Source organism: Bombyx mori, chromosome 22 (assembly GCF_030269925.1).
Source record: "Bombyx mori chromosome 22, ASM3026992v2".
Lineage (NCBI taxonomy): Eukaryota > Metazoa > Arthropoda > Insecta > Lepidoptera > Bombycidae > Bombyx > Bombyx mori.
The window spans coordinates 11,910,665-11,923,993 of NC_085128.1; the positions used below are offsets into that span (position 1 = coordinate 11,910,665).

Consider the following 13,329-nt stretch of genomic DNA (forward strand, 5'->3'; position numbering starts at 1 on the left):
GAAAAAGTAAAACAGACTTCGGAAGCAACAGAAACATCAGTGAGTAGGGCATTATTAACGAAGCTAAAGGCTCTGGCTTGCTCGCCGTGTTTCGGACTCCGGGTAAGAAAAGATCAGGGAAGACGAAAGTTACCGGAATGGATAGTTTCGTTCAATCTGTAATAAAAAGATGTAATCATAATAACTACATAACAAGCAGTGAAACTCCGTACCGTAGAAAGGCTTCGAAAAATTTAAAGAAGATATATATTTTAATGGCTCGATATGAAGTTTACAACGAATTATGAAAAAGCTAGGCTTCAGATAGAAAAAAATACCAGAAAATAATTGGAAGCTGGTAATTGAAAAAAGTTACATTCGATTACTACGAATCGAATATCTTCAAAAAATAATTATTTATAGACAAAAAAGAAGACCGAACCGACCGAGTTGTAAACTACACCAATGAGCCCTATGTCGACTCATCACGATGATAGCGACTCGGGTGATGAAAACAGTGATGATGATGATGGTCAAGATTATGATAACGAAAAAAAAATTACAAATACCAGCTTCGCTTCAACTGAACCTGGCAACAGCTCTAGTTTTGATTTAATAGAAAGAATATCTATTTTACCCCAAGATTAAATTATTACAATTATTAACACATATTTTTTGATGTTCTAATAAATATATAAATAAATACATATGTTGATTTTAATAATTTAATTGCATTATGACGCAGAGTAAATAATGTTTTGCACGTGAGTGTACCATGCGCGAACTTACCCCCACTACGTCAACAAATGCTCAAGAAGTTTGCCGGCTATTATACCTAGTTAATTTAATTGTCAAATAAAGTATGTTGTGTTGTAATAATGATATTGATTACGATTTTATCTTATTTTAATTTTATTCTTTTTACACATGCGCAATAAAAGAAAAAAGACGAAGGTCAAACTTTTCACATCACGTTGTTGCACTCGTGGGTGTTGGCGACATGCATATTACTTACACATTTACTCACTGGAGCTTACCCACTGGGAGCTTACTCACTGAAACGCTCATCTGAAGGCACGCCATAATAGACCAGTGTGACAGGCACTGGTAACCCCGAGATGACTGGACCTCCAACGAAATAACTCCACTTTGTATATAAATACGCAATTTCCCAAAAATGTCACTAGCACGATTCAGCCTTTCAGTGAATAGCTCTTAAAATAATTCGTATTCTTAAGTTATTTTAGTACACCGCAACATACCTGCTATATTTTTTTATTTTTTCCAGAATTTATATAAATTAAACGGTTGGCTGGAAGAGATTATCGCTTTTAGCGATAAGACCGCCTATTGTACAAATTTATCTGTTTTTTGATTGTTTTTTTGAATGTAAATTGTGTTTTGGTGTGCAAGAAAGTGTATTCTCTCTCTCTCTCTATTTTCACATGTGTAAACAAGTTATTCAATTATCGTGTTACTTTATTTCAAATATTTAGTATTTTGTGTTTAAATTAATGAAAATATTGTTATGTGCAACGACGTCGTTCAACATTTACGTTGTAGGTGTCTATGGGCTCCGTTAACCACTTAACATTAGGTGGGCTGTGAGCTCGCTTTTGAAGTCGTCGTGGCCTAAGGGATAAGACGCCCGGTGCATTCGTGTTGAGCGATGCACCGGTGTTCGAATCCCAGGTGGGTACCAATTTTTGTAATGAATTACGTACTCAACAAATGCTTACGATTGACTTCCACGATGAAGGAACAACATCGTGTAATAAAAATGAAACCCGCAAAATTATAATTTGCTTAATTACTAGTTGTAGGACCTCTTGTGAGTCCGCGCGGGTAGGTACCACCACCCTGCCTATTTCTGCCGTGAAGCAGTAATGCGTTTCGGTTTGAAGGGTAGGGCAGCCGTTGTAACTATACTGAGACCTTAGAACTTATATCTCAAGATGGGTGGCGGATTTACGTTGGCTCCAGTAACCACTTAACACTGGGTGGGCTGTGAGCTCGTCCACACATCTAAGCAACAAAAAAAAATTACGCTTAGATTCTAAGGACGGGAGAGCCGTTATAAAATTTTATTCTTTGATTTCGAGCATTAAGGTATATCTGTATTCAATTAGAGATATAAATGAGCTCCAGTAAGCATTGGACACAAGGTGTGTGCGGTAAGTTCGTTCACCCATTTAAGAAAAAAAGATTTAAAGTTATCATTAGATTAGCGGTTAACAATTGTACTCAATTTACTTGCTTTGAGATACTAGGTATATTATATTGTCCAAATATCGGGACCTAAATAAATATAATTATCGTGACGTTTTTGTAAATTTTTATTTATTTTAATTCTACTTAATAAATTGCCTAGTAGCAGAATAGTTGTGTCGTAAAGTATATAACAATATTTTTAACAAATCATTTACTCATTTCATCCTGCCTATAATCTGCCTTGTTGTCGCATTGATCGTTGCTTAGATCGGTGAAAGCGGTATACATTAACAACGTGGATAGCGCTCCCACCTGACCCGAGTTTTAAGTCTCAGTTTTATAGTACAGCTGCTCCATCCTTTAAGCTGCAACGTATAACTGGTTTAAGGCAGAAATTGGCATGGCAGTGGTACCTACCCGTATAGGATCACAAGACTCCCTACCACCAGTAAGCCACCAGAAAAACTTGTACTAATAGCAATAAGATTCAAAAAAGTCCTCGGCGGTGAACAGTGATTTGGCCGTGTCCTTGAAATTGCTGATGCCCCTAGGCCATGATACTTTATTTGCACCCGGTGGAAAACACCTCAACAACAAGTCGAATGCTGGCTCATCTGTCTTCGAAAGTCTAAAAAAAAAACTGATTCTCCAATATATTATATTTTTTTCGGAAAATTTAGCGGCCGTATCGCATTGCAAAGAGCTAGTATGTGGCGGGTGAAACAAATAATTAAATTTAAGCAATGCTTTTTTATTGCAGCTAAATGTAAGGATATTGAAATTTAAAATAAAACACACAATCATAATTTTCAACTATATTTTATTATAAAATCACAAAGAATAAATCTAGAGTTCAATAGGGTAGTCACTTAGATTGTAAGAAGTGTAATATTATTATAATTTATATCTGCAGTAAAGTAGACATCAGCGTTTCCGGCTTCAAGAGGCCTTTGAACTTCACAGAACGATTACTTAATCTTCAAGAACGGCTATCATCAAAATATGTTTTATTTTTCAATTTAATACTCGTTATAACTAATTCTTCCGCTAGAGCTCATAACGTGTAACGTCCATAAAATGTATATCGAGAATTTAAGTTAGGTGGAGAAAAGAAAAAAAAAATAGGTAAGTATTAGATCCCTGTTATTATGTCCCAATGATTGGTCTTTGGCATATCGATTAAAACGCTATGATATTGAATTTGGATAGTTCCAGAACAGTCTAGGTTAAATAAAGTAGATGTGCACGTTTGAGAAAACAATTTTTTTACGTTACATGAACGATTGTTTAAATCTATTAAACTATTTTAACTTTACACACAACCCTTCGATTTGCACACCATTAAATTCATTTAAAATAAACAACTTAACGATCATTTATTTAGCAAGGAGCCACGGTAATCTAATGTTAGCTAGGAAGTTTTTTTTTATTTCGATTAGTAGATTTAAACTAGATTTACCTATTGAAATTAGAATAGGATACAATTAATTAGTTAATCTTACAATAATGATTATGTTATTCTTTACTGTATGTAGATACTATATATTTTTATATGTAACTATATGTAACGTAATTGTATTTTATATTTACATTTGCAGATAATATAACAAGATTACAACTGCCATGTATTAGATTCACCCGATTTCCTTAACATTTGATACTTAAATTTATGAGTATCATCTAATCTCTAAAATAGATATGATATTATGAGTGTTTAATTTTAATATAATCTTTTCCCTTACTTGGACATTGTGGTGAGTCGGGTCCCGTGGGAAAACCTCTTTCGATTGGCAGTTGTATATATTTTGCTAAGACAACAGTTTAAATACGGAATGATTCAGTTCTTCGCGTTTTGGGAATAAGGGACGTGGCACGGACACAAAATAACTGTCGTGGGCTTCACTTAGCCCCTGGACAGCATTAAAAATTCACAACATACCCTGTGCGTAGTATATTCCATTTGATAATATTATATAAAACATATCATATTTATCATTGGCGATATTTAAGTCCCTTACTCCTTTACAAAAATTCATTTAAGCATTTCCTAATATTCATTTACTAGTCAGATCACTCGTGTGAACGCAAGACGAATTTCATATTTCTATAGTAGTACTTCGAAGCTTTTTGAAGTTAGTGTAAGATCGTGTAGATTAATGACAGATAGAAGTTAGATCTAAAGTACGAATAAGTCTAGAATACCAATTGTGTACTAATTGTACATATTTTTTTTCATTATATTGATCCCATTTAATATTTTATAAATTTTATTTACAATGATTTCTCATTTATTACGCAACGAAATGATTACCGAAATAACGATATTATTTTTTATTCAGGTATTAATAAGATAATACATTGATTTTATTGATTTCGAAACTGACATACAGAATACGGACTTAGTGAAAATGGCAATCTCAAACATCTAGTTACCTATGGTGTACGGTATACAATTGGTACATTGTAAGTTTAAAAAAATAATAGGAAAAAGGTAATAGGATGGGATTGGAGAAAAATAATGAACAAAAAGTATCAATGATAATAATAGTTTAATTATGAAATTGAAAATAAAAATGAAATTGACCACACACAAAAAAGGCTTAAAATTAAAAATAAAGAAATAGGTGTAGTAGACACTAACTTACCAAACGATTAAAATATAAGAAAAAATACGATTATTCAGATTAATGTGTCGCGGCGAAGTGAAAGGAAACAGAACTTCAAAGCCAAGTGAAGAACTCGAAAAGTATTGATAGCTAAGTTTCTGTTTATTGATATGTTGGCTTTTATTCTTCTCAATAAAGAATATAAAAATATAGTTAACATGGCAATAGACGAAAACTTACGAAGCGCAATAAAGTTTAAGCACTGGATGATATGAGGAGATATGTGTTGTAGTAATAACACCTAGTATTCATGAAGTATATAAATACAGTTAGTATTAATTTGTAATAAGACCAGCATTGGCTAAGGGAAACGTGGAATCAGAAACAAATGAAGTAATCAAGAAAAATCTGAATCAACTTCACAATTATCAATGCACAACTTTAACTAACAAATTGAAACAATATCTAATTCACAATGAATACAATTGCATAATATATTGCGTTTAATAAAACTCTGTAATATAATTTAACTGTAACATTTTCATCAACTTTTCAATAAATGTTAAGATTACTTCATTAATCATTTTACCTAAAATAATGTGTATTGACTTTAAATTTGGCATCTCATCCTAAACATTGATCTATTATTTTTAATAACATTAAGATTATTATCTAAATATTTAAAATACTTTTCTAAACACATAAATTCCTATAATAATTATCTATTAGTCAATACAATGTAAAAAGAAAACTTAGGCCCAAAGACGCTACACACTTATGTATATAATCCCCTACAAATTGAGCAGAAGCACTACAAGTGTTAACTGTATGAATTATGAGTGTGATATCTATACAAGCGAACAAATAATTTAAATAGGAATTTCAAAATTTTGTGTGTAGCGTTCTACTCTATATAGTGGATATGTAAGTTCCTTTTTGCATAGTTGATTTATTTATTCAATTAAATATGTAATAATAATAATAATAATAATAATAATATTTTTAAAATTACAAATGCGTTTACCATTTTTATCGCAAACAGACCACCACCAGTCGCGTACCACATTCCGAGACGTTTCATAGCACAGGCACGTGATCCTGCATCTTATATTAAAACATTTTCAAAAACGTGCAAAATATCACCACACCCTGGTCACCTAACATTATCTAAACCGAATAACTACATTCTTACCGTATATAGGTACTGGTTAATACGATTTGTATGATTAAATTTTCACTATTAACTCTTAAATCGTAATGACAATCTAATATTTTTATTTTTATTTTTTTTTAGTTAAATCATCTTACTAAGCTCTATTTTTAATTACGATAAGTGATGTATACTATACATTTTTTAATTGTGTAAATATGCGTTATTATATATTTTTCTTTTTTTTTTCAGAAATAACTTATAAAGTAAAGATATTTTTGTGACTATGTGATATTTTGTGACTACGGTAGATATGTTAAATCTGGAGCTAAATGATGTGGCGTGCGTAATGATCAGCTAGATAAAATAATGCGCTACATTTACATTTACAATTCATAATCCTTCTCCGGTTAATCATTCCTCCGAATCGAATCTCCACAGTGGCGGGTCGCGATAATTTACATTTTATAAAGGTGCATTTCAATCAAATTCAATCGGTTCAAACGAAGACGGCGTTGTTTATTTTGACATAAATTCAAATATCTGTTCCACGCATGCTTTGCCTAATCACATAAACTGGACGTGTAACTGAACACTCAAAAAGGTCCTAAAGGCCGTATTTCGAGACGTCTAAGACCGAACTCACTACAATTGGTATTCTATTTAATATAATTTCATTAAATTAAAAAAAAAACCTTCGGAAGAGTGTGTTGAAATTTTCCCGTGTCAGTAAATTTACTTAACGAAAAAAAAAAATACAAAACATTAATCTCCTTCTTATTGGACTAGACGCATTTCAAATTAATTCAAGAAGGCGAACATGTGTGAGAACCAATCGTGATTTTTTTTTATTAGCGGAGTGCGAGAGTATGTGAAGCTTAGGCGGCCGAAGTTGAAACAAAGGAACATATTATTTACAATACGAAGAACCGAGCGACAGTTATTCATCTAAAATACTGTTTTATTAAAGTAAACTATTGTGACCTAGTGTAAATACTGCTAATTATTTATGTATTAGAGCAATATCAGATCGTGCTAATACTTTCGCAATCGCCCTTGTCGCCTCTCACGAGCGAGTGTGACCATTTTTTTTTCTTTAGATAGTTTTACGGCCCTGGATGCGAGTCCTTATGAGCCCGTAGTAAGGTAGTGTGACCGACCGCGTCGACTTTACCTGCCAACTGTAATGTCGCATTCGAGCTGGTCACACTGCCCGCGTATAGGGACAAAATAAATAATAACCTTAAATTAATCGTTTAGTGAAACGCATGCACGAGCATTTATTTTACATTATTTAATGTTGTAGCTACCATTAATTTAAATTATCATCGAAATAAATGCATCATGTCACTATTATGTCACTGAACATAACGTTATAGTTTAACCGCGCACGCCATTTTTCCTTATTAGGTTCCGAAAGGGAAACGGGAAACCCGTGTTCGATTTCCGAATGCAATGCATTTCGTTGAAGTGCTCTATACAGCGCACACGCTTAACCCACTGAGTTTCGGGTTTTCTCCGTGGATCGCGATTCCGATCCGGTGGTAGATTCAGCGAACCACTGCTCTTGTTAGGGCCAGTGTGAGTAATTCTCTCAGGTTGAGCCCGTGAGCTCACCTATCGGTTTGTGAGTTGTTGAAATAGCCGCTTAGGCTACCAACGATTAAGTAGGGAAAAAGAAAAAAAAACACACACGTTCTGAATTTTTCCGGACGGAAACGTGAATAGTGTGATTAGTGAGAGTTTGTTAACGTTCTCGATAGCGTAAAAGTTAGCCCAATTTTGTATGCAGTTGGAACAGCGCCCTTAGCGGCAAACGTAGGCAAACGAACCCATTCCATACAAATATGAGCTAACTTTTACGCTATCGAGAACGTTAAAAAACTCGCACTAAGTACACAAAAACATTATTATCGTATTCGCATTTCCTGGTTCGAGAACCGAATTTGAAAACGTAACGTGAGCGGCCACGCTTAAAAAGTGATTTAAAACTAGAGGCTTAGCTATAGAACTGTGATTACACTAACTAATCGTCAATAACTATTATATTATCGAAGCAAAGATAATATTTACCTAAATAACGAAACAAGTATGGAAGCATGAAGATGGACACCGATTATCCGGCAGCAGAAGACAGTTGTGTCTAATATATTTTATTTAACAATTACTTCTACAACTAATATTGCACACACATACACATTTCTAAATATGACATTTCTGTATTTAAAATAATAATAATAATAATTAAAAAAAATGTGTATGCGCACAAAACTACATTTATAAAGAAAACGCTATTAAAATATAATAATAATATAGTAAATTGTGCATTTTTAATAAGAGCGAATAAAATATATTTTATAAAATACAATTCAAGAGTTGTAACTGCAAATCATATTGTAAATATTGTAACCGATGAATATAATAACAATGTAATGTAATAATAATTAGGGAAATTTCCGTATCCTGAATTGAAAACAACAAGCGTGGCAATGTCATACATTGCTATCAAAATACGTTCCATTTCACATAATATTGCCAAACGAATCTAGCGCAATCTAATTGCAAAATAAAACTGTTATTTTAATTCGTATAAATTCAAATTATGTTGATACAATATAGAAATCAACGCACGAATTGTCTATAAGAATAAAAACGTACGTAAACAAATAATTAGAACGAATATCACACAAAATAGAAATCCTCTCCTGTGTAACAACGGTTATGGAAGTTAGATACTATTCTGATAAAACAAGCATGATTCGGCTTAATGTTCATGTGACGATTCATCTTAGATTTAATTATATTGTAACAGTTAAATGTTATTCATATAAGAAAATAGAATAGCACTTAATCTATAGACTGATCCGAGTAAGCGTAATACATACATATATAAAATTTTCAGTCGAGCGAAAATTCTCGATTTTTATGAGAGGTGAGATGTAATTGACAGTCGCATCGAATTGATATGCGTTACTGGAACACGAGTCTCCGTCGACACAATCTAAAATAATTATGACAAACAGTACCGTAAGAATCTTCAATTATAGTTTAGATCCAATAGAACGGACGCGACTGCCAAGTATTGTGTGATATTCAGTGTGATAGTCCGGTCGAATCCGTTTAGATGCTTGATTTGGAGAAAGACACCCTGAGGTGATTGGATTCCGAGAGCTGGTAGTTGTGCATCTTGATGAGCGCGGTCACTGCGTCGTCGATGGACGACAGTTGGACCAGAGCCATTTTGCGGTCCTTCCTGTAAATAAAAATCGAACTCTTTATCTATATTATTTTAAACACATCATAATATAGCTCTTATAATTGCTTTGTTACTATAAAATTATAAAAAAAGCGGCGCGTGTGCAACTTGGTGCACGTGAATGAAGTGAAACTTCTTTTTCGATGTCTAGTAGGTATTGTGGTTGTCTTCATTATTCATCTTTAAATCAGATTGGTCTTGTAAGTATTAGTTGTATTTTTAAATACTTCATTAAAATATTGGACGCTAGTTGTTGCTAACGCTCGCGCTGGCCTGTAACAGGTATACTACGCGCGTGCGTTCGAGTGCCACGCATGCACTCTCGCTCTCTCTTTCTAGTATGGTGGCGTTACACGTTTAACGCAACCTTGTTGGAAGTCGCATTAGAAGTTTCCCTTCAATAATGTTAAATGTCAAAGAATACGAAAAGCTTTCTTATTTATTATGGTTCAGGCATCTCATGAACCCGCACGGAGAGGTACCACCGCCCTGCCTATTTCTGCCGTGAAGCAGTCATGCGTTTCTCTTTTAAGGGTGGGGTAACTGTTGTACTGTAAAAACTGACAATTCGAACTCATATTTCAAGGTGAGTAGCGGCATTTACGTTGTTGATGTCCATGGGCTCCGTTAACCACTTAACAACAGATAGGCCGTGAGTACGTCCAGCTATCTAAGCAATAAAAAAAGACAACAGGCAATCCATTAATTTAACGGTAAGCAGCGGCTTGGCTCTGCCCCTGGCATTGCTGAAGTCCATGGGTGACGGTAACGACTCACCACCAAGTGAGCCGTACGCTCGTCTGCCTACAAGGACAATAAAAAAAAATCCTAATTCCTTAGTCGTCTTTTATGTCGCTCACAGAAAGATATGGCATGATGCTATTCTATTGTTTGGTGTTGCCACTACAATCTCTTGTAAGAACCTGAGGTAGAAATTGGTAGAAATTTTCTACATGCATTCACAAATTCAACATTAAATCTGGTATCAATGCATCACTTCAGATTTGTTCTACGAAACTGAATTGAAACTTACGGGAAAAATTTAAAAGCCTTAATTGTGAATCCCCGTTTGGAGAATGCATCTTTGATATCCTCTTCAGTCACGGTGGCTCTGAAACATCATCATTAGCAATTTAAACAAGATCTCTTGAAATTACAACGTTGTGTAACTATTGAAGATTAAAAGAATACTCACGGAATGTTCGACAGATGCAGAGTGGCGCTTGGCGGGTAGATGTTCTGGTAATTTTTGCTACCAGGTTTCTTGAATCTGTGGAGTGGGCTCTGCGAGTAGTCCCTGTACCAAAAAAATTACATTAATAACACAAATAGCCTCATTGCCGTGATCCTTGTTTCGTTGATGGCGATATAAACGATGCGAACTTCACTTACCTGGTAAGACCAGCGTCAGGTTGTCCTTCTTTAGGGAGCTGAACAGTCTGGTGCTTACTTAGCATAACGCGCATCGCCTTGCCGAACACGCGTAACTTGTCCATGTGGGTCAGGGCTGTAATTGAAAGTAACCAATTAGGACAACTCAACTCAAGTCAACATCAAGGAGAGACTATCGTCAACAGTCCACATACGAATCTTCAAGTTCTTCGGGCACATCACTCGTAATGAGGACTCTGTTGAGCGGTTGGTGGTGCAAGGGAAAGTCGAGGGCAAAAGATCTCGCGGACGATCTCCAACACGATGGACCGAACCTCATAAAATCTGTGACTCACTCCAACATAAACTATTACTCTCACTCTGCGTGCCACATGGCGTGGCATCGCGAGAGCATCGGTATCGCAGGATCCGAATGATGCATGACCAAGACCACTCTGTCAAGAGTGTACAAATAGGAAGAAATTAGGACAAGCTTATGAGAGCTTGAATATTCATTGTACAGTCATTACGAATATCATCTTTGAGATGGCTTGTACTGTTAAAACTGAGACCTTACAACTCATGTCTCGAGGTGGGTGGCGGCATTTACGTTGTATCTAGATTTCTATGGGCTCCGGTTACCACTCAACACCAGGTGGGCCGTGAGCTCGTCCACACATCTAAAGTATAAAAAAAAGAGGAAATTGTTCAAAATAGGAATGAGGAAAGGAACAGGAAGTTAAGTACCAAATAAGGTCACTACTGGTATAGAGGAATTATGATGAAGTTACTAAGAGAAGATGGAGGAGGCCGGAGATGAAAACCCTTGATTTTCGTAATATGTCCTGTCAATGTTTGACCTAATAATGGAATTCTTGAAAGTGCCTCTAGAATGTTCGTAATAGAAACACCATAATTTGTATTTATCATACCTAGATGGGCCTGGTGCGGTTCTGCCATCTGAATCAAAGCCGAATCCTTCTTGTTGTAAAGTATCTTCACCCGTTGCACGTCACCATACACGCCTATACATACAAAATGTCTTACAAGTCAATATTTGATCTTAACATATCCAAGCTCGGATAACAATAAAAAATTTAGTTCTTCAATATCTAACTAAACTACTGACATCGTTATTAACAGTACCCAAAATATGCCATAAGAGTAGTCGCTAGCTTGAATGTAATCTTATAAATCATTATTGCAAGATGACAATACACAAGGAATTTTAAGTTGTTTGGTAATGCCACGAAACAATAGCGAGAAGATAACACAAGAAGAAACAATTCTAAGCTCTCTAAGCTGGTCACGTTAAGCTATCGATTAATATTGTAGCTGTTAACAGATGAGCCTCGAACGAGTTTATCTTAAGCAAAATTTTCAATACAACATTGTTACTAAATGTACATTATATTTTTACCAGAAAAGAATTTGAATTCAATCGAAACGGGATGTGACAATAGTATTTTTTGTCATTAAATCAGTCATTTTAGGCAGGTTTAACGATTCTTATTTAGGTATAACTGACACGGGTGGTTTACAGTGAAAATACAAAACTGGGTACAAAATACACTAACTTAACTACAAGTGTAGGTCTGAAACACAAATTGTCAAACGAGTTAATAAAGCATTCAAGACTGGAACGGTGTTATCAAGCGAAGCTTCGACGTAGATTCGTCGGATGCGGTTATCAGTAGAGAAGACAAGAATGTTAGCTGACAATTTGTCTTCCAGGCGACAGGGCTCAGGAGTAATATTAATGTTTTTAATATAAAATACGGAATGTATGTGCACACGTACCGAAAAGGGTAAAGAGAGCGTCAGGCGTGACCATCTAAAACAATAGGAAAGAGAAAAGAGACAGTATTATAAATAGTCGTAAAAGATATCTGACATCATATCTATATAAATTAGCAACTTATTTTAAGGAGTTTACATAGAATATAATAATACAATTCAAACAGCCCGTAACGACGTTCGTATTAGTGGATGCATTAGTTGATGTTTTGTAAACTTGAATCCATTATTGAGAGGTATTTAATGTAGACGTTACCGACTGTTATCTTAGCGTGATGATTATTGCCAATACGGGAACTATTACATGTTTATATTACGTTCCACTTTTCTTTTGATTATTAATGTAAAGTGGTCTTTTATTATCAGTGTTCTCGTAAAATTTTGGTTATGTTAGCGGGAGACTTACCTCTTCGTTCAGGTTAGACACCAGTAGGACTGTGGCTAATGGTAAAGGTGGCGCAGCAAGGGCTCGCAGAGCGGGCGAGGCCGGTGTGAGAGTGAGAGCTCCGAAGGCTGGGAGCCCCACTCCACCGACACCCACACCATACGGCGAAGCCAATCCCGAACCCAAGCCCAGGAACTGAGGCGCCAATACACCTCCGCCTGTTATATCACAACATGTAATCAGTAAGAGAAAAATAATAAGAAAACGTCAAACGTTCGATTTCAAAAGAATTTTCAATCAATAATAAGATTTTTTTATTTTATGTTTTAGCAATTAAGCATTAACAAACTTTAAGTAAAACAAATAATCAATTTCAGGAAATGTTAATTTAAAAGAATACGGACTAAAATTATATAGGTATGTTGAAGTTTGAACAGAACATCACAAAGAAATAAGATTGATTTAAAGAACGTGTTAGAAATTCTCTCTCTATAGTGCAGTGGGGATTGGAAAGTAGATTGATCGTATCATGAACTGTATCTAAGAAATAAGAAATGGAATAAGTATGTCTAAC

The 13,329-nt window shown here is 34.9% G+C and overlaps 1 protein-coding gene across 5 annotated transcripts in view; it reads right to left on the minus strand.

The window, feature by feature from the left end:
* Window positions 1–2,990: 2,990 nt before the first annotated feature.
* Window positions 2,991–13,329, minus strand: part of LOC101740192 (polypyrimidine tract-binding protein 2) — a 529,447-nt gene continuing 519,108 nt past the window's right edge. For all 5 annotated transcript variants that reach the window (XM_062675010.1, XM_038019014.2, XM_038019015.2 and 2 more), the window contains 7 exons: window positions 12,777–12,973; window positions 12,374–12,407; window positions 11,506–11,598; window positions 10,595–10,709; window positions 10,398–10,499; window positions 10,236–10,313; window positions 2,991–9,199 (listed from right to left, as the gene is read on the minus strand). In XM_062675010.1, coding sequence (XP_062530994.1) covers window positions 9,067–9,199; window positions 10,236–10,313; window positions 10,398–10,499; window positions 10,595–10,709; window positions 11,506–11,598; window positions 12,374–12,407; window positions 12,777–12,973 — 752 coding nt within the window. In that variant the 3' untranslated portion in view covers window positions 2,991–9,066. The remainder of the gene's footprint in view (window positions 9,200–10,235; window positions 10,314–10,397; window positions 10,500–10,594; window positions 10,710–11,505; window positions 11,599–12,373; window positions 12,408–12,776; window positions 12,974–13,329) is intronic.